Source organism: Gallus gallus, chromosome 21 (genome assembly GCF_016699485.2).
Source record: "Gallus gallus isolate bGalGal1 chromosome 21, bGalGal1.mat.broiler.GRCg7b, whole genome shotgun sequence".
NCBI lineage: Eukaryota > Metazoa > Chordata > Aves > Galliformes > Phasianidae > Gallus > Gallus gallus.
Window position 1 is genome coordinate 5,215,602 of NC_052552.1, and position 22,078 is coordinate 5,237,679.

Consider the following 22,078-nt stretch of genomic DNA (forward strand, 5'->3'; position numbering starts at 1 on the left):
AAACACAGAAAAGTAGGGCAGCAGCATTGTCTGGAAACACTGCCAAAGAAAAAGACTGGAATACATTTCCAGGGCCCAAGGAAAGAACTTACTTACCTTGGCTGTATACTTTTATAATGCTGCAAAAAGCATTTCCATTGCATGGCCGACATGAGTGGAAAAGGGAAGGGCAAAAAAAGAGGTTGTGGTGCTTTTCTTGTGTTGATTTTCTTTAAGAATATGCTGTGATTAACACTACAGAGTAGTTTTGTGACAGACTGACACTCCCCAGACATCAAATGACAAACACTGTGACCTGGATTTACTGAGAAGGGAAAGAATAGAGAAGGGTGAATGACAGCAACTTGCACTGGGGATCCCCAGCCCTTCACAAAAAGCACAGAGAGCTGCAAAGAAGCCAATGGCTCTATGAACCCTCGTGTGTTTTCTGCTTGGGATGCTTCAGAATTAGAAAGGAAAAGGATGTGCCAAAGTGAGGTATTGGCACAGGTGCTCAGGGAGTGGTGGGGTCACCATCCCTGGAGGTGTTCAGTGTGGAGATGTGGCACTGAGGGAGGTGGGCACAGTGGGGTGGGTTGGGGTTGGACTCGATGATCTTAGTGATGTTTTCCAACCTATTTTGGTTCTTCACTCTGATCGGCACTTGGGATAGTTCAGTCTGCTCTGCCTGCATGTCTAAGAGAAATCACTCAAGCTGTAACCAGTCACAAAGCCCAGCTGCTGTTCCACCTTTGAATTTTAGCACTGCAGTAAAATATCATGCTGGTCAGACCTGCCTTTGTTTTCTGCAGAAGAAATACCAAGTTGCTTTAAAAATCAGAGTTTTGTCAGTGGGAACTGAAATCTCACTAATTGATCCCGAAACTCTCCACCTCTGCAATTAAGGCCTGTGGAGAGCTGGGTGATCTGAACAAAAGCCATCCTTCAGCTCATTAGTCTCACAAAAGCCAGGTCCATTTCCCTTCTGGCACACTCCCAGAAAAAGCGTGTAAAGCTCTAACTTTGCTGACCTGTCTGACCAGCTGCCTGGAAAGCCTCATCTCAGCTCTGCTGCCTTTGCAAATCTGCCTTGTCGCGCACACAGGCAGCTGGGATCTGCATCATTGGAAGGCATTTATTCATCCATCCTGAATTTCTAACTAAAGCATTAATTGGAGATGAGAAAGGCGCATGGCAGATTTGCAGGTGGACTTAGTGGAGAAACTGCACTAAAAGTTTTGCTATTAAAGTCAGCAATGTAGCTGCTTTAAAAAAGCAGATCTTATTTTTATGTTTGTGAGAAAGATGTTAATAATGGGACTCCCATCATACTTGAAAACTGAGCCACATTTTGGATGTGGTCAATAACTGCAGGGGAAGGAGCTGTGAACACAGTGATGTTGAGTGGAGAAGACATAACTGCTGTGGTTTTCTTCTTGAGGAGACCCATGGAGATAAGAATACTGCATAACTTCTTTTGGAGGAGGAAAAGCTTTTGGAAGGTCTCTCTCCTGTGCTCTGTAGAGATCTGCTGCTGATTTTTCTTTCCATCAACATGCTTTGGGCAGCTGTGCCCACCACCTTGTTCGCTAATGTCCAATGTATTTTTAACATGACTTTTAATTAGCACTTAAATATTCTTTAGCATGTGACTGTAGTGTCTCCTTTCCTTCAGCTTGCCCTCATTTCTTTCTTTGTATTTCTTTCTTCCCAGCATCTTTGAAAGACCTTCTCAAGAAGTTGTATATCATTTCTGGGACTGCAGATGCAGTGCTAGATGCAATGGTGCTTTCTCAACCTTTCGTGTTTAGTGCATATTCTATGTAATGCATGAATGAAAGGTTTTGCTGCCCTTGTCATTAAAATAGCATTAGAAAGACTTCAAATAATGTGGTGAGATGGTTCAGATTGAGCATTATGATGTGTGCACTGCTATTTTCAGAGTGACTTCAAAAATTCATTCAGCGTTGGCCAAAGACAGCAGAGGTGGTGATGGAACTGGTAGCAATGGCACTGGTGGCAATGGGAATGGTGGCGATGGGACTGGTGGTGATGGGACTGGTGGCAATGGGACTGGCAGTGGCCTCTGGAGCTGGAAACTCCAACTGAATTCAGCAGTACTTGGGAGGTTCAGAAGTGAATCAGTGCAGTGAGTATGGAATGGTCTTTGTAAGATGCTTTACAAAGGCTGGGCCATAAGGTGATGATCTCTTGGCTCTCAGGATCCTTCTCTAATCTCATTCCAATCTAAGATATGCTATTAAATAAATGTATTCTGTAAATTAAATAAAATAACATGCCGTTTCACTAATCTAGGCCCTTAGAGCAGCCCTTACTGGCTCACTGAAAGCCGTGACCATTGTCCTCAAAGCACAGCATCACAATTACAGGTGGGTACAGTCTGCACGTGGTCTTCTCACCTAACCAGAAAGTGCACAGAGCTTTGGGAAGCTGTCTCAGTCTCCCATTCTTTATTACTCCCCATATTCGTCCGCTCTGTGGAGAAGGCTGCCTTATTTTCATGTACTAATATAGAACCAGGGAAAGCTTCAGCTAAGAAGGACAGGCTGTTCTGCTCTTCTGGCCATTGCAGCCATTCAGTTCTTCCCCAGGAATCATGCACATGTTGTCCATGACTGGGACAGAACATAATATCCAGTTTTTGGAAAGGAACTGAAAGCCTTAAGACTGCCCATTCAGCAGCTTTTCTTCTGTTCAGGCAGAAACTCCTAACAGGAATAAGGTTCCCTAACAAGCGCAACTAATCTGTTTCTATATATATCCATATATAAATACATAATGTGATATCCTAGTCATTTTCAGTAAAATGATCTGACTGCCACTGGCTTTTCACTCTATTTCTTCCATCATAAGGATTTTTGGAGTACATCCATCTTTCACAGATTTCAAGACACGAGGACAACATTTGCAGCGTGGCACCTGATGTTAAACTTGATATTTAGACATTGAAGCAAACTGTCGAGCACCTTCTGATATCAATGTAGGAAACTCTGGGGCATTTGACCATTAAAAAAATTATTTAGAGATCTAAATATAGGCCTCAGGTTTCTTTAAGCCTTACTTTTCTGGTAGCTTGAGGCTGACTTTAATGAAATTCCATCTCTCTTCAGAGGCAATGCCTCTCTCACTGTTTATTAATACATCTATTACATCAGTGACGATGTTTAAGTAGACTAAAGAGAGCTATAGCCGGGGGCAAAATACCATACAAGAAATTAAACGCCACATTTAAACATTTCAAGTGTGTGTAAACTGCATTCAGTGATAACGGAAGAACAGCTGAATTCCACCCAAAAGGGCAAATCACAGAACCATAGAATGGCCTGGGTTGAAAAGGACCACAGTGACCACCTTGTTTCAGCCCCCTGCTATGTGCAGGGTCGCCAACCAGCAGACCAGGCTGCCCAGAGCCACATCCAGCCTGGCCTTGAATGCCTACAGGGATGGGGCATCCACAGCCTCCCTGGCAACCTGTTCAGTGCGTCACCACCCATTTTCTACTATTGTTCATTGCCAGCTGCTAGGAAACTATCTTAATATTTGTTTCATGTGAAGTCCACAAAACCCAATAGAATTGAGGCCTCCCTCTCCCGTTTTTTAAACTCAGCATCCAAAACAGAGCAGCATTTCTCAGCTGTAGAGGGCTAACAGGCCATAACATTGAAGTAATAATGACTTTCAGACGCTATCCCATGAAACAATTAGTTTGCACAGGTATTAAGAAATCGTAAGTGTTATAAGGAAGCAAATGCTCACAGAGTGCTTAAAAAGTCAGGCTGACCTGGGTAAGTGATACGTATTGCTGCTTTTCTCTAAGCAAAGGAATATGAAACAAAGGCACCACTCAAAATACTCCAGCAGTCAAAATATGTAAGAAAACCTCACGTTAGATGCAAGGGCAGGTAACTGGAATGCAGTCAATGGTTGAGCCAATGCACCATTGGAAGCATACTGGTCCAGCAGTTCCTATGATGAACACGGTTGAATCACAGCTACAAGTACCAATGTTAATGGAGGTTGGTACCTGGTTTTTGTTTCTGTTTTTTCTTAAGACAGAAAGATCACTGTAGTTAAAACTTGGAGCAGTGCAGAGCTACCATAGGTCTATTTTCATTAATTTACAAGGGAATTAATTATTAATCATTTGCATGTGGTTTTGTACAGACTGCTTTCAAACTGCATTCATTTTCTAAGAGTTTCATCTTTCCAGGGGAAGTATTTCAGCCTGTGACTGCAGGACAAATAGAGCTGTGCATAGTCCTGTACCAATGCAATTAGAATCTGGCTGAAGTAATTGCTAGAAGTGATTGTCAAGGATGAAGCCCTGGGCTGCAGCAGAGTTACAGACCTCCACTGGCAAGGCATCTCACAGTCACATTCTTTGAAAACCTGTGAGGGAATTTCATTGAAATGAACTTCATCTGGAACTCCCCTGCATCACTGCAGTCTGTAAAGAATTGTATCTGTTTTCTTGTTCTAGAGTCCCAGCAATTTCACACTTCCCCTGTTAGTTAGGTGATCTGTTCCCATGTTTTTATCTCATTTGTGCAGCATTCAGTGCCTGGATAAAATCTTAACACCTGTCCCTTGAGTGGGACTTCAAAGCATTCCCATGTGAAAAGCAAGCAGTGCATTACATCTGCATTACAACCACATTGCCACTGTACTGCATGGGCTTCTTCAGACGACATAGCAGAAAGACAGAGCGTGTGACATTGTCCTTGAGACAGCTGGAGTTCCTGCACATAATGCAGTGACCCTGACCAAAATAACATAAGCTGTGTATTTATAACATGCTCACACTTGTTATTTCACTTACAGATTTGTTTGGTGACTCTCTGAACGTGTTGTGGAAGCAGGGAGATATATATATATATAACTGTCATCAAAGGGTTGCTCGCTGCAGCCAAGCACTGAATATCAGACCTGTTGGTGATGCCCTTTGCAAGAAGCCTAGCTGGATTTTAAAGAATAAGTTGGCTGGGTTCTACAGTATTAAATGAATATATATATATTATGAAAAATAATATAATTTAAAAGGTCAAAATGAGTGAAAGTAGATGGCTAAGGTGAAATGGCACTGGGAGTGGTGTGGGTTGTTTAGAGGCTGTGAAATGACGTGGGATTACTTTCTGCCTAAGCAAGGAACTAAGTGGGATCTGTTGCTGGGCATGGGTGTAGTGGGACAGGTGAAGCATAGGACATCAGTTCACTCAGAATGGGTTCTCATTTGTTACAGACAACCTGATATTGTATGATGTAAAGAAAGTTCTATGTTGCTATGGAGGAAAGCAGATGAAGTGGTTTTGATTACGTGCTGTCCTAAGCAGCAGTGTGCATGGCCTTCGTAATATGATGTGGTCAGGTATGCAGAGGGAAGCCTGGTCTAACACTGACTGCATCTGCTTTGTACAGAGACACTCCTTGGGTCAGTAGAATACAGCTGCTTGGTGCAGGCTTCTGATTTCTGATGCTGTATTTTGCTTATTGATATCAACTCTTTTCAAAGACAAAGAATTCTGCAGACAGGTGAGGCTCAGGTAGCACTTTGGGACTGTGGAGAATGAAGAGAGTAGAAAACCCCTTATCTCTTTGTTTGGGAGCATGACCTAGATTTCATTACCCGTGGCTGCATGGAGAGAGAAGAGCTTTTATATCCTTTTACTGTCTAATCCGACTCAAAACTCTTACAATACACTGGTTTGCATAGCAAGAAATACCCTGTAAGTGACTTGGTATGTTGCAGGTACTTTTCTACTTGTATTCTATGTACTGTGATGTTAGATGGAAGCATTGAGCAGCAGGAATAGTCCAGAACAGGGAAAGTAGTTGTAAACAGCTCACCTGTGCAGTCTGTCCTTAGGCGTGCTGAGGGCAGGGCTCAGCTGCTCTGCAGACAGTTCTCCTAACACTGTACCACTCATTAATGGTTTGCTCTGCAGTTGGTGTAGAAAACTGCTTTTTCTTCTACTTGCTGTAAGGGAATGGCATTTGAGGTGGTATATTCACTTGGACCTGGCTTTTCTGTCAAAACATGCAATGATCTTTTCCTATTAGCCAGGATCTTCCTCTCCAGGCCAATTTTCAGTAGCTTATACTCATTTTCTTGCTGTTTCTATGCAATAGCAGTAACTGCTTTTATTACTCTGATTTAAAGAGAACTTTTGTGCTTTTCTAAACTCTGCCAAAAAAAAAAACAAGACACAGGCCTTGTTGTCCAAGCCTGGTGCTTTTCACTTCTCCTTCATTTCTCATGGACTGAACCACGGAAATGTAACCATCCCCATCCTCTTTGGTTTGTCTCTCCTATTTCCCCTTTGAGTTTCTATTCTGAGGACAATAAGGACGTGGTGCTGCCAACCCCAACTTCTCACAGAAGAGAGCTCTGTACATGGAGCCCTGTCACGAGCTGTGCAGTGCAGGAGTGTGTTCTTCCTCTTCCATCTGTGCAAGCACAGGCACGCTCTGGGGCTCCAGTATGTCGGCCTGTCTGCAAGGCATGAGATAAATACGAGTACTGCAGGTTCCCCATTTCCAAAAGACTCGGAAGATGTCTGAAAGCAGGAGGATCCTCCACCTTCAAGGCCAGGGGGGTTCAGAGGGCTGCAGAGCACATTGCTGCACCATCTGCCGTGCTCCGGGCTCAGAGGAAGAACGTTGCTTGTGTTCAGGTGGCAGCCTGCCTAGAGGAAGCCGTTCAGCCTTGGGCAGGCTGACTGCTGTCCTGTTCTGCTGGCAGCTTTTGTTACGTTGTGGGAGAGAGGAGCATGAAAAGGGAGGCTAGCAGCAGAGCTGCAGGCAGATAGGCAGATAAGGCAGATAGAGAATGGCTTTTGGGAGCCAAAGTTTAGTAAGCTCATCATCATTACAGGGCCAGGTAAGTCAGGGTGATAAATGAATCCCTCCCTGACTTGGCTAAAGCTCCCTGTCACATCAGCATAACAGCTGGGCTGCATCCAGGTAAGCAGTCGGGTTTGCACCACTAGTGCTGGAAGCCCGGGGTTTGTAGTAAAACCTAATGCACTGTAGCAAATCAACCACAAGGAAAATGAAAATCGTAAAGCAGAGGCACCCATCCCTTCTGCAGAGTGGCACAGTGTTGGTGCTTTGCTGGAGCTGTGCGATGGAAGCCTCCCATGCACTGCACACACAGCAATGCAGTCAAAAGCTGGGTCCGTAGCAGACAGAGAGCAATGTGAGTCCAGTAAACCAGCAGCACTTCTCACCTCACTAATGCACATTTCTCATATTTCCCCTTTACATTCACATCCTCAGCAGCAGATAAAAGCTGTCTTGCTAACAGTGATACAGACCTGATTCCTTCAGTGTTTGTTCCATTCTAGCCCTATTTATATACTCTCCCTACTTTCCCTCTTGTAAATGAGGTAAATGGGGATATGCAGTGGGTTACGCTTTTACTCCCTGCTACCATATTATATTCCTCACCATTTTTTGAATCTGGACATTTTTGCTTTCACTATGAACAACGTGGCTCTAGGCATCCTTCAGCAGTGCAGCGAGGCATAATGTCTGCTAGTCGGCGTATCTGCTGAGAGTTGGAGAGGAAAGGTTGAAAGAGGTCAGAGTCAAACGAGCATCCATTAAACCTGAGTTGTCATTTTGACCAGAAGAAAAGGGCAGCTGTAGTTGTGTACTGGGGAAAAAAAAAATAATAAGGTGTAGAAGACACCGAAGTGCGGAAGGAAATTCAATATCCCAGTTGTCCCTTTTTGGAGTGAGAATGTGTGTTCAGAGGCATTAGTAGGGAAATGTTCCTGGGCCTCCAGGTGTAGATGCATCCTGAGTTCAGCAGTCATGCTTTGAATTCTCAGAATCACAGCCCCAGGTCACATCATAGAATCATAGAATGCCCTGGGTTGAAAAGGACCACAATGTTCATCCAGTTCCAACCCCTGCTATGTGCAGGGTCACCAACCAGCAGCCCAGGCTGCCCAGAGCCACATCCAGCCTGGCCTTGAATGCCTGCAGGGATGGGGCATCCACAGCCTCCTTGGGCAACCTGTTCAGTGCGTCACCACCCTCTGGGTGAAAAACTTCCTTCTAATATCCAACCTAAACCTCCCCTGTTTCAATTTAAAACCATCACCCGGAACATCACCTGGAAGAGTAAAAATGAAACAGCGTAATGGGGGGGTGCTCCACAGGGCTGTGGAATGGCTTTTGGATAGTGGCAAATTTTGTTCTTTTATTTCTCCTGAATTTCATACAAATTCCTGAGCCTAGAAATAACCCTTAAAACATTTTCCTCAGGCATTTGTTCTCTGTCCAGAGCAAGAGATGGTTTCATCAATATTCCTCTGATTTGTTTCCCTCTCCTCTTCTTTGCAGGTCTCCATGAAATCCAGTGTTCCCTGCCTGTAGAAAATAGAAGAATCTTTCTGAATGAATTATCTGAGGTCAGCTTTAGTGAATGCAAATTTAGTTTGTCATTGACGGACCTTTTTATCATCATCTTCTCTGGAGTCGCAGTCTCCATTGCTGCAATTCTATCAAGCTTCTTCCTAGCAACTCTAGTGCACTGCTTCCAAAGATGTGCTCCCAGTAAAGATGACGATGATGATGAAGACGACAGTGAGGACTGAACTCAGTCTATATACTTAAATTTCCTTGGTTTATAAGTTACTGATAGATCAGCAGCCAAAGTCTAGGAAGAAAACCAGACTACAAGTTTTAGACATGATTAGATTAAATCTATGTATAAGGTTCCATACTAATTTCATGGAGGTCACAGGTAGGAATCACCGTTTGCAGCTGAGACTGTTAGTTTTACTTGCATATATAACCTGATGCAATGAGAGCAGATTAATTTCTGTCATCATTAGTCAGACGTTGCATTTAAATTTGAAGGCCAGAAGGAAAAGGGAGATAGGAGAAAAAGATAAAAATGTTCCAGTGTTTTAAAAGACTGTCAGCTTCAACACCATCCTTCTGATCAGATGCAGATCCTGTAAGCACTTAGTAGCTTGTTTTAAATGTGCACTTGGAAAAGGGCTGCTTAGGGGGAGGCAGCTCTGCTGGAGATCTGGATGCAATTTAAGAGTGTCTTTCCTACAGTGAATTAATGGGAGATTCTAGCAAGCTCACACAACTTTCTGAGTAACAAAACACAGTTAAAAAGGATTCGTAGAACTGTGGAAGGCATAGGAAGGTTGGTGTTTTCTCTCCACGAGTCTTCTCTCTAAATATGCATCCTTCTTTTAATGACTGACAGCGGTTGCAGACATTCAGCCAAGATTTCCTTTTCTACAGGCAAAATGTGGTTGTGGATCTGAGTCATCCACTGCAGCTGCCTGACACCTCTTTGGCTATGGCAAAACCACGAACTATAATGTTCTTTTGCATTGAGTTGCAGTGAAATAAAGGAGTTCCCTTCTGTGTAACGCTAGGCACAAGTAATTGTTGCAGTGTTCAGCCTGCTTAGTTATTTTACAACACTAAGGGCTATATTCTGCTTCTGGTTATGCTAGAGTAAACCAGATGAAGTGAACACCATGATCCTAACTGCATAAACAAGAGTGGAATCTGGCCCAGGATATTTCTGACTGTATTATAGATTTGTCAGAACTTGAGCTCTACTATATAACAGTAGTTATTTTTGTTAAAATAATAATAAAAAAAAAGACATTTATTACAAGAGATTTTTGGAATAGTGCCGGACAGCTTTTTAGGATAAGTCTATTTTTAAAATATTTGTAATGGAAATATTTTTTTAAAGCTCTGTGTATTTAAAATATTATCTAGAATAGCTGGGAGGGCTTAAGGTAAGAAATAACACAGTAATGAACAATCTAAGGAGCGTGTGCTATTATAAAAGAGCTGATTAAAGTAGCATCTATTTAACTATTGCAAATACTATAGTAGTCCTTAAAAAAAACCACTCCAGTTATAATATTGCCTAGCTCAGTTAATATGAGTGGTCTTTTATGGACACTTGGATCCAAATCTCTTGTATCAGTTGCGCTAATTGCTCAGGCAGACAGGAGCACATTGCACCGTGTGTTGAGGAACAGTGTGGTCCAAGGGTACAAGGTTAGGGCTTAGGGCACCTGGCTGTTGTTCCTGATCCTAGAAGACTTTCAGCAAATCACTCTTTCTGTCTGTGCCTCCATTTTCCCACCTATAAAATGAAGATCGTATTAACTATTTATCATTTTAAAGTGCTTTGAGATATGCAACGAGGGGGCACTCTATTGGGGCTATGTACATCAGGCTCAAGCAGAAGCTATGGAATAGATCTAATGTGATCCTATATCAGTATGGCTTTGCTGGCATCAGTGGAGCCACTCCATTGGCTCATGGTGTTTGCAATGGGGTTTGCACCATGCTGAGGACGAGAGTGCTTACTTCTGTTAGCTCTACAGCTTATTCAATGTGACTTAATGCTGCCATCGTTAACATTATTACTTCTAAAAACACACTGAAACAGAATGAAGTGGGACAGTGAGAGAATGTTCTGTATCAATACTGTCTTCTATTATTCTTTCAAGACAAATGCAATGACATGATTTTCACTGTGTAGTGCCATGTTTAAAAATAACACAAATATATTTATAATTTCAACGTGGGCTTTCATGTTTATTTGTATGTGGGTATGATAAAGAGAAAAACAGTGTCTGATCCTCTTATTAAAGGGAGAGATGGTGCAGTATGGTTGGAAATACACAACTTGTTGCCTGGTACAGTTCATGCAGCGCGCTCCCTGTGCAACAAATATGGATATGTTATCAACAGTTTTATATTTAGAGCTGTGCAAATTGTTCAGTGGTGGAACAAGAAACTGGGTCACACCTTTTTGGCTGCAAGTTTTATTATGGACTCAATGCTTGCATCCACTTAACAAAGTGATCTGTCCTACCGAGCTTTCCAGTGACACACCAGTGAAGGCTTCAGCAAATCTGTACCTTTCCTTTGGTCACAAATACATGGTTTTGCTTCATTATGCTGTAAGGTTGACTAATTTTGCAGAGGTCACATCTCAAACTCGACTATTTTGACTGGGTTCTGCTCTTACTTGCAGGTTCATCCTACTGCGATGCCTCAAAATGAAGATCTAGATTTGTTCTTAGTTTGTAGCATTTTGTTCAACCCAACATAGAGCTCTGAAAGCCCCGATTTTATTTGGAGCTTAGCACCCCTCAGAACAGCAAGGAGCAGACCAAGCTGACACCCACATAACCCAGTGCAAGCAGAAGAGCAAGGCTTAGTAAAGCTTTATTTATGAAGCTGCCATTCGGGACACTCCATCACCTCAAAGTGATTTCACAAAGTATGTTTGTTTGTTTTTTCCAGATAAGAAACTTTAATAATATTTTATGCTACTGATTAATGTCTAATTCATTAGTATTGAACGTGTCCAGTTAGGAATATTTATCCATTGTGGGCATCAACAGTTACATAGTATTCATATTGATTTTCCGTATTTCTAACTGCTGGTAAATGGGGCAGAGCTTAAATTTCATTCTTAATGGGATCTTTGTTACTGTTCATAACCTTCAGCACAAAACATGCCCCTGTTGGTTCATTGCCAGAACTGGTCATCACCATAATGATTCCCTGCAAACAGAACTGATGAGAAAGCGTCCCCAGGGTTGCATTACTACTGCAGATTCTCCTCCACAAAGGCAGTGGCATGGAGGTTACCCCATCTCCAGCTTCGTGGACGTGGGAAGTCTCCCTGTGAAGGGATCCTTCTGTGGATGGGATGCGGTGAGCTTGCACTCAGACTGCAGTGACTCCCATTGGTGAAGCTGCCAAGTGTAAGAGCTGAATTTAGCTCCCTGTGCAATACATTGCTAGCTCAAGAAACACTGCTCATGCATTGTTACAAACATGCAGTAGCAAGTTTGTCCTCCTTGACGATTTCCTTCTGAGATGGCTTAATTTCTGTGATGGTATCTCCCACTGTCAGAAACAAGCAGACATTTTACCTGCTTCAAAGGGGAGGAAAGATACTATGCATGACCCAAATAAAATGTTGCAGGCTCAGAGAGCCAGGAAGCAGCTGTCACATTGCCTGCAGATATGTCTCCTTGATGAAATGCTGGAGTTTGGTATGCGTGAGAATCCAAAAATGTGCAAGAAAGCAAATCTGCATAATGTAATTGAGATACAGACTGACTTTTTAGAAGTGTTCACGTTGAGTTAAGAAAATGTCTAATCCCCAGAACGTTAAAATAAAGATCACCTGAAGCGACTGTCCAAACCTAGCATCTCATCCTCAGTCAGCCTGTATCTTTTTGAGACAGCTTCATTCCTGCTGTGACTCTTACTCAGATGTGGGCATTAATGGGTCAGGTTTTGGAGCGGCATAAAAACGCATTGGGAAAGTACTTGGAAGGGATGGTTCTGGAAGCTCTTAAAGAGGAGCATACTGCTTGTCTCCCTCAAATGCATAGTGCAGGGCCAGCCACTGTGCTCTGACAGCTAAAATTTAGCCCAGCTTACTTAGGGACAACTTAAAATGGTCTTGTCTTTCTGCAGTGGGAATGACTGTGTGCAATATGGATAGGGTTGCACACACTTGTGCAGCTGGGATAGAGTGCATGCATAACAATACTAGAGCTTGCTGTAACTATCACCCCTGTAGACAGACTCAGTGGAACAGCTGAAGCCTGATGGAGATGCTGAGCCTGAGACAGTGCTTCATCCCTAGTGGAGGTCCCTCTGTGCTGGCTTTCAAACCCATGGGAGCAACTCTGTGCAGGACTTTTTACTGATTCAGCATGTGCAGCCTACACACTACGTGAGTAAATGAACTTAGTTTCCAAGTGGCTAGCTGGCACACTGCTAACGTAAGCCCAAAATAAAGGGTTTGGGATAGTTTCTGAATAGAATAATTCCTCTCGAAGGTACCATGGAATCATGTCATTTGTGCTGTAACCTGTTTTTACTGACTTCTAGCTACAACTGAGTTGCTTTACTGTGGAGGTAAGTCATGGTGATTCATTGTGGTGAATCTTCATGTGTATCTTCATATCTTGTCTGCATCTGAAACAAGATAAATCCAGCTTGGTACTATCTCTGCGCAGTACAGCAATGCAAATCACCAAGATCCATCAGCAGCCGTCTAAGAAAAACACTGTTTTGTTCACACTGCCCATCTACAACTGTAAATAATTAGCAGGAGAAACCTATTGGATCTTAAACTGACAGAGAGCAACAGATGTTTTGTTGCAAAACAGAGTGCCTGAGTTATGAGGTGTCTCTCCAGTTCCCATCAGCTCTCATGGCTCACCAAGAGCTCCGTGAAGCCATGTGTAACGTTAGGTTAGCAGGCATTATGTGCTTTTTTGGGGGTTGTCAAAAAACATACGAGTAAACACTTCAGAACAGGCTTTTACTGTTGGTTTTGTGGGAAGTGAAAAGTTTAGAGGGAGGTGAGCAGCAAATAGGGGTGAAGAAGACAGCTTGGGCTGGAGCTGTTCAGCAGAGCTAAGTTTGCTTCACAGCAGCATTGCTTTGATGGCAGAGCTGCTTTTTCTCCAAGCAGTAAGTAGGTTCTAAAGGTTAGCCCCTTCACACCAGGTATGAAATGGCATAGCCTCTTAAAAGTAACTCAAACAGAAATAGTTGCTGGTAGAGTTTTTAAAGCTTGTTGCTCACAGTTGCCTATTTGAAAGCTCTCGTTTGATTCTGAAATAAAATATGTCACTTAATAGGTTGTACAAAAGTCTGAAAGTCAGGAACACCCATATAGACAGTGGTGCTGGTGAGATGTGCTTCAGTTGTTTCACCAATCTGAGGTCATTCTTCCAAGCTGATGTCACTGGAATATAAGCTGTTGGACTTCGACTCTCCTTTTCTTTTTCTTTCACCACCACCAGCTAAGGAAAGCACAGCATAGAGGCACTGTACAGCACCTTACAGACTCCCCTTAGCTACAGCAGAGAGCAAAAATAGGATTGAATTGAGCAGTAAAGCCAGCTTTGTGACCTTTGCTTAAAATCTGAATGTGATACAGTCTGGCTATCTGACATTCCAAGGCATAGCTTGGTGTTGTTGTGTAGGGCTTTCGCTCTTTAATGAAGGCAAGTGTTGAAAGGCTTTACAGTAGAAACAATATTTAGTCTTCATGATACATAACAGGGAATAAATAAAATGACTGTGAGTGTATTTGACAAACAGTTCTAGTCTATTTTTGCTCACCAGTTTTTCTCAAATTGAGTGACTGTCACTCTCTTAAGAGTAGATTAGGTTTGCAATCTGCAGTGGGTTAAAGTATTACTCTTTATCCTTTCAAGATCTGGCTGCAAATGTGAATTTGGGTCACGGAAGGAAATGACCAGAATAAATCCCTTACGGTCATCTTGGTCAGCTGGGCGAATGCACAGAGATGCTGTTATTAACAATATAAACTATTATTGAAGATGGAGAAATATTCCATAGAATCATGGAATGGCCTGGGCTGAAAAGGACCACAACGATCATCTCATTTCAACCCCCCTGCTATGTGTAGGGTCGCCAACCAGCAGCCCAGGCTGCCCAGAGCCACATCCAGCCTGGCCTTGAATGCCTGCAGGGATGGGGCATCCACAGCCTCCTTGGGCAACCTGTTCAGTGCGTCACCACCCTACCACCACTTCCCCAGGCTCCAAATATAAACATGGCACCTACTGGTTTTATAAAAGGTTAACCAGAGAAATATCACTAAGGAGAAGAATGAGAGATCATTAGATGATGGAATAATATTTTTGGAGGTGACCATAAATTATTTGTTGAGTATTTGCCTCAATTTCAACACGGTGATGTTAAAGCCTATATGCTGACATTGGAGGTGTGGAACAGCAGCATGAAATCAGAACTTCTGTATCTTCACATGGTAGAACAAGAGTATGTTGCTCTATGAGTGCTTTCACTGCTTTCTTCCCATAGCAAGTCCTAAATGTTGTTGTATTAACTAGCTTCAGATAAGGCTTTGTGTAGAAAGTGACAGAGGAGCAATGTATACAAATATTCCATATTGTTTCTTAACCACTGAGTAACTGGAGGTTGGGAATTTTCAAAATCTAATTGTAAATTATGTTTCCAGCAGTGCTATAATTCTGAAGCAGGTCTGAACGAAGGTGTACTGCCCACAGCTTCAAAAAATAATCTTTTTTAAAGCAAAAACTGAAGGAGAAAAACAAAAGCCTTTTTAGGGATTATTTTGTCTGGAATGGCTTTTTTTAACAATCAGTGTAAGAAGCCCTGCAATGCTGGATTTCAGATGTTCAAGCCATAACCTCATGAGCATTATACCATATGACAAGAAAATCACTACAAATTTAACACAGTCTAATTTATGTTATTCCTTGGGGGAACAAAAGCCATTAGGCTGAGAAGTTTGCATTGTTTTCAGAAGAAAGTATTTCAGGCAGGCTGATTTCCTCCCATCCCTTCCACAGTGGCATATGGGACGCAGCTTATTCACCACTGAGCAGTGTGTTGGTGTGAGCACAGCAAAGGAAATCATTGCTTTCTGCTTAACCTGAGCTGTGCTTTAACAGTAATGTTAGCTGCGTGTTGGCCTCAATTCTCATTTCTCTGCTGCGTTATTCAGGATCTGGTTCCTATCTGGTAAGGATTGGTAGGGTTCTCTTGGTAGGGCCTTTGGGAGTGATGCTCTGTATGTGTGTTAGTAACTGGAGTTTGTGATTTCTGCATTGGAGGGTGATTGCTAATTCTGGGCTTACAGCTGGCATTGTTTGGAGACTGCAGGCATTCTGTGCAGAGACAAGTCACGTAGCTTTCCAGATTCCTTCTGGCTTTGGTGGTGTTGCTCTCAGGTCTGTGAGAGGGGGATCTGACCCAACTTACTACAACTTGGCTGCAGCCTTGTGTGACTGACAGCAACACAGAAGTAGCCATTCGAAGCACATTCTCTTGATCTGATAATCACTGTACGTCTATGTCCTAGTTTGATGATGGATTTATAATGAAAGTCTTTAACCTCAGCCTAGCCCAGCCATCTGCTCTGTGGAGCAAGCTGGCTCTTCAAAGCCATTTTCTGCTTCAAGGTGTCTCCTTGTAGTCTACAGAACAGTGAGTCAGCTCCTCCCACCACAGCAAAGCATGATTGCAAGGGTGCCTGGTGCAGATGCCCAGTGGGAAACACAGCTTGCACAGAGCCCAGCAGCTGGATATGATGTTAACCTTTGCACCATGGTGAATAAGGGCTTGTCAGAGGTGGGAGTGTAGTCATCAAAAGGAAAGGGGGCTGGAGTGTGCTTCCATCAGCCCAGCATGTGAGCACTCACCTGTAGAACCTCCTACAGAACACTGCACCAGAGCTTGGCAGTGTTGCTTCTCAGCTGAATCCCTGAAGGATGACGTTAATCTCTTGAGGGTTGTGTTTGGTATGGGAGTGTTCTGTTTCTGTGGTGTATGAAGGGAGAGATTTTTCTGCTTACAGGACTGATGATCTGATTAAAACAAAAATATTTAGATAATTACTTTGTCTGGACTAATCTACTGGAGGAGTATCTTTGCCATGCTAGTTTATTTCATTACTTTTTTTGAGTTTTAAAGCAAATGATGCGAATTCTAGACTGATTGCTTGGTCCGGTTTTGTTTTTAGATGATCTTTTGTTGAACAGAGATATTTGGAAAAGCATTTAAGATATGGGGCTATTTTGGGGTTATTTTCATGTGTGCATCCCTGTTTTCATCCCTGCAGCATCACTGAGTTCACCGTCCCCAGGGCAGTTCGTGTGTAAGGCTGCATGCTGTGACAGCATCACCTGTCATTTGCACAGCGTTACCAATGATCTGACCACTCTCAGTCTTTGAATTTGATTAAATCACACTGGTGCTGAAGAGAAGACTCTCCCCAACAAGTTCAGTGGTTATTGGATAGGTTTTTATAGAGCAAAATGCCTTTGGATTCTTTTAAGCACTTGTGGTCTATGTAATCACATGGGAAGCTTCCCATTCAGTCAGTTGTCCATTTCCCCTCCTGAAGCTCATCTTTTCTTTTCTTAGACGCAGGAATTGAGACCTCCCTGTTAGCAAGCCATGCTGTTCTTCCAAGCCTACAGGCAGCCCCTGATCAATTTCTCTCCACCCATTTCTCAGATATCACCCCATGTTCCTGAAACTCAGTTCTTAAACTTGGATGGTGGCTGTCCATAGTACCATATACAGTGTGGCTCAGAAAGGGAAAGTGTCAGTGAGGGCACTTCATTAATGGAAATAATTTTGAGGTTGTATAACTGCTTTCCACCTCCTTACTGTTATTGCTAATGAACCTTTGTCAACCCTCCTGGATTTTACTCTGTATTCTGTTCCACTGCTGCAGACTTAAGGATGTCCAACCTTAAATGGAAATGTGTAAGAAGCTTTGTCTCAGAAAGTGACATGGGAGGCTGGTCTTTTTTTCCCATGTTCATTACAAGTTGATCCCCCCCCTGCTGGCACCTTCAAATGAAGTGATTTAAAATGGATGTGATATTAAAGCTTTAAGATAGGGTTTTAAAGTAAATGAAATGCTATCAGGACTGTAATAGTAACAGCTGCTGTGTCCACCAGCTGGATGGTAGAATTAATCACTCCGTCAAATCCCACTTTCGCAGTATTTTGTTTGTTCTCTGTCCCTTCTGCCCCTTCACTAAAAGCACAGGATAAACTCAGCAGAGGTGGCCCACAGCTGGCTTATCAGGGAGCAGGGAGGTGGGAAGCTTTCCCTGAACTGTCAGCACAGCATGCACTGTGCAGCTGAGTTTGCTTAATCTGCAACACGCAGATTAAAATCCCAAGTCTGGAAGCAGTGGGAGCTCAGGCCCAAACCTCTGTGCATGGTTATGTGGTTCCCTATGTGTAACATAGAGGTAAGAACGTGCTGTTCAGTGCATGGCTGTGTTCATCGCAGAGGCAAAGCAGAGTATTTTGTAACCTGTTCTTGCAGGAGTTGGAGAAGCAGCTCTGCGGGCACAAGTGCTGCCATTTGAGACTGCTGGTTGTGGTGCTGTGCTTCACAAAGAAGGAACTTCTTTTTTCACTGTGGGATTGAATATTGACCTTGTCGAATGTATTTCATCAATACTAAAGCTTTGGGGAAAAAAAGGACTTGTCCCTATTGACATTTAGGCTCACACTTTTACTCAAACCAGTTCCAAACACCGATCAGTTTGCCTGTCAGAACTCACTAGCAAAACAATTTATTTCCAACTCTCTGACTCATCCCAGAAAACAACCTGAGTTCTCAAAATGTCCCTTTTCCTTTTGACTTTGACCCCAATTTTTATATAAAGTTTAGCAAAAGACTTCGGTGTGATTTCTTTTGGGATTAAGCTAATATTTATTGGTTGACAAAAGCTAAATTTTTAGTTGTACTTCTCTCGGTTAAAGGAACCATGAAAAGGAAACTACTTTTAGTGAAACAGAAAACACCACTTCTCATTTGTACATCAGCTAGCAAATGAAGAAATCCAATACTTACTCAGGTCTGGGTTCTCACTCCCAACAGAGCAGGTAACTTAGTGAGCAGCCGTGGGCAAGGCAGTTAACCTTTCTATTCTGTGTTTAACCATCTGTAAAATGGCTTCGATACCACTTACCTGCCTGGTGCAGCTGCTCTGAGGCTTAATTTTTAATCAAGCTCTGTGAAAAGACTTTGAGCTCGCTGTGTTAATGCTGCACCAAGAGGCGAGATGGTTTTAGTTCTGTATTATTGCTTTTAGAAGATCAGTCTTTCTGAGAATAACATCTGGTGAACGATATCGTTGTTCTAGAAATGACATCAAAGAGGAAAGGATGTATTGGGAAGCATGAGGAGAGATGTGCTGGGCTGGAGTGCCGACTTTCTGACACCTTAGAGTTCCTACATCTCTATTAATTATACATGTGGAGCAACTTGTTAATGCATTTCTAATGACGTGTTGACTCAACCTCAGACCTCTATCCTGGCAGGCGGTCTTTCGAGTTAATTTAACCCCAGGATCGGAAGGAAATGGACAACCTAGCTGAAGGCATTTCTGTAAGAGCACGGTAGGCTGCTATGAACAGCACAGCCCTCCTGGGGGAGAGATGGGACGTAATGGGACACCTTCGTGGGGAGCTCGTTCTGAATAATTTCTCTTGAAGGACCTGGCATTACGTTTCAGGCTGATTGTTCATGGAATATGACCAGGTTATCAACTTGGATGTTATTCTTCTATTTGCCCTCTAAAAGTTTCAAAAACAATTATAAAAGCATGTAATTTTAACAATAATGTCGTTGAGTCATTCAGGAGTTTATTTATGGTAAAATATACTTGCTTACATCTAACGGAAAGCAGGAATAGAAACCAACAAAGTACTATATTTGACCAAATTGCCTATTATATGCTGCAGTATTCTGCTCTTACCTCATACTTCTAAGCAGATTTGATGCTGTGTGCTTTGCAGGCACAACACCCACACCCAATTACTGTAATTACTGTTCTTTTCCCCATTAGTAGAGGTGCAATGCCTGAAGTGCAGTTCCATGGTGAGAAGTGACTGCGTCTATAACTGTGTGAGAACCTCCAACAACACGTGCATTCTTTGCAAGAGAATGGACAGCAGCACAGCCCAAAGCTTCCATGGGTGACTTTGTGACAATTTCTTGAGTCTGTAGATAAATACCAAGGTCATACAGAATGCATGCCCTAATGTCCTTAAAGCATTACAGTAGATGCAGTCGTTAGCTCACAGAACCTCTATTAGTATTATTTTTATTAAGAGTCACTTAGAAAATGAGACTTTCCAGCTGCAGAATGACAAGCTAGCTGGGGTGGTCTAAATTAAACAAGAAGTGTTACTGGGAAAGACATCCAGACTGAGTGGCCGCGCTGTGACATTAGAAATACATTACTTTGATTATGTTACATTGCTGATTCATTCACGGGAAAGTCCCTCCCAAAACTTACAGCTGTGTCTGAGACAATTTCTGAAGCGAATTCTTAAGCAAACAAACTCCTTTAGCAAACAGCTTGTAAAGCAACTGCTGACTCTGAGTGTGCAGGTTGAGATATCTTGAGGAACTTGGCTGTAAGTGCTGAGCACCTGCAGTTTGGAGAACACTGAAACCTGGAGCTATCCAAATAACTTCAGAAGGTGTGAAAATGCTAAACCTTACATTTAGTTTAGCCCTTTGTCTGGAGATGAGATCTGTAGTGTAATTTAAGTTCTTCTGGGGAAAAAAAAGGTAAAAACAAAACATAACCTGAGGCATTATGGCCATTCCCTGTATTGTGTTTGGGGGTTTTGTTAGTTCAGTGAGTTCTCTCTCTTCTTTCATCACCTTCCCGTGCTCTTCAGAAATATCCTAACAGCTATGAAGATTAAAGCTTTATCGACCAAGACATACCCATTTCAGGCATATGCATTAATCCATGGCACAAGCAATACTGTAATATTAAGCCTGTAGGTTATGCTTGTTGCTAGAATTTATCATATTGACCAGGCCAGTACTTTCTGAGGCACTGGAACAGGTTGCTCAGAGAAGTTGTGGCTGCTCCATCTCTGGAGGCATTTAAGCCCATGGATGGGCCCTGGGCAGCCTGAGCTGCTGGGGGCACCCAGCCCACAGCAGGGGTTGAAATTGGGTGGGCTTTAAGGTCCCCTCCAACCCAACCATTCTATGATTTTTCTCAATATATATTTATTTTTTGGCTGAACAGCTGGTCAGTGTCAGCTAACGGCCAGTGGGCTTTGGGAGAGAAGTCTTTCAGGTGATGCTGGACATTATCAGGCGTCCCACTCTACAGAATGAGAGACAACGGGAACAGATTGTGGAGAGATTGCAGGTGGACTGGAAGGAATCACAACCTTCTTACCAGTCAATATTAACTGCTGTTTAAACAGGTGTATCTGTACCATATGCAGTGCTTTCCTTGGCATGAGGCTGTCTCTGATTTTTAAGGGTTAATGCTCTCTTAACCCCCCCTTCCTCTCTCTCTGACTGGCTCAGAGCACTGGCTTTCATTTGAAGGGCACAGCACACTGAGTGATGTTCACATGATACCAATGACAGCAGCACGATAAGCCTATTTCTGACAGTGTGGCAAATTACTATTATGAAATCCCAGTACATTTGATTGCAGAGTGACTTTCAGAAGGGATCACAGGCAGCAAGGTTATGAAAGGCTCTGTGTTTACTGCAGTAATGCTGACTTACTGGAAAAGAATATCAAGAGCTCTTCAAATAAAAAAGCTTGGGAGATTCCCAATTCATAGAACGTTTGGCTGAGTATATCCAGCCCAGCATTACGTCTCTCTAAAATTAAAGGGAAAAATATCAGCAAAAATTCTTAGGCTGCTTTAATAGGACTCATCAGCCTCCAGCTGTCCTTCCCCTCTGACATTGCTTGCTTCAGGAGATTATTGTTGTTCTGTATCCTCAAAACTGCCTCCCTGTTTCAATCAAAGATCATAGGTTGTCTTGGGTTGGAAGGGGCCTCATAGATCATCCATCTAGTTCAGGGTCTCCTACATCCATATAGCGCCCAGGTGAAAGGGAGAACAAGATTCAAGTAAAGAGATATGGCAACAGCTTAAGTGGGAGGAGAAATAGGCAATGTGTGGGTTGAGACAGCGCATTACCGATCTGTAAAAGAAGTATATTTTCCAAATGAAAAGTCAGCAAACAAACACACCTGCTGACTTATTGCAGCATCCCGGGCTGTGTTACAACAGGGAGTGTGTTATGATTGTCACTGCCCCAGACACCTGTCATTTAAGATTAGGTGTGGAATAATGCAACCAGATGAATGGAAAAGAGCAGGCATTAATGGCTCATCTTTACAGCAAGGTTTTTATCACACCCCTGGTCATCACTGGTGACGACCACATCAGTGGTCGTTTCATGGTGACACAGGTCTTTATTCCATTACCTAATAAATAAATACAATTAATATTTTTTCTAGACTTTGTTTTTAATGTTTTTTTTAGTTATGATAGCCCAAATAAATCCAATTGGTTTTCTTGCTTTTACCAATTACAATACCACCAAGTTGTGTTTACTGTATTCATAAGCAATGCTTTGATTGCTTGCCTCAATTCGAGTTTGGGTATTGTGTGTTTCATAGCAGCACAAGTACTGGAAAGCCTTAGCATTCTT

General features: G+C 42.6%; 1 protein-coding gene and 1 long non-coding RNA gene across 12 annotated transcripts in view; one reads left to right on the forward strand and one right to left on the reverse strand.

Annotated features, from left to right (window-relative positions):
* The window catches only part of DHRS3 (dehydrogenase/reductase 3), a 164,787-nt gene that overhangs the window by 44,949 nt on the left and 97,760 nt on the right, over window positions 1-22,078 (forward strand). For 3 of the 9 annotated variants that reach the window (XM_046903154.1, XM_046903155.1, XM_004947497.5), the window contains one exon: window positions 8,350-10,581. The exons of 3 other annotated variants lie outside the window; for them this stretch is intronic. In XM_046903154.1, the coding sequence (XP_046759110.1) occupies window positions 8,350-8,603 (254 nt within the window). In that variant the 3' untranslated portion in view covers window positions 8,604-10,581. Of the gene's footprint in view, window positions 1-8,349; window positions 10,582-11,038; window positions 12,228-12,607; window positions 12,764-22,078 lie in introns of those variants that run through there. 3 more of the 9 variants (XR_006931962.1, XM_046903153.1, XM_046903156.1) reach the window with 2 other exon arrangements.
* On the reverse strand, window positions 8,187-18,536 carry LOC121107390. Of its 3 annotated transcripts, none has more exons than XR_005841470.2 (4): window positions 18,437-18,536; window positions 16,257-16,421; window positions 8,460-8,665; window positions 8,187-8,376 (listed from the first exon to the last, which is right to left on the reverse strand). It is a non-coding gene; the product is annotated as an uncharacterized LOC121107390 (long non-coding RNA). The 3 variants fall into 3 exon arrangements; XR_005841471.2 differs by having other exon boundaries at window positions 8,460-11,768; XR_005841469.2 differs by having other exon boundaries at window positions 8,460-13,008.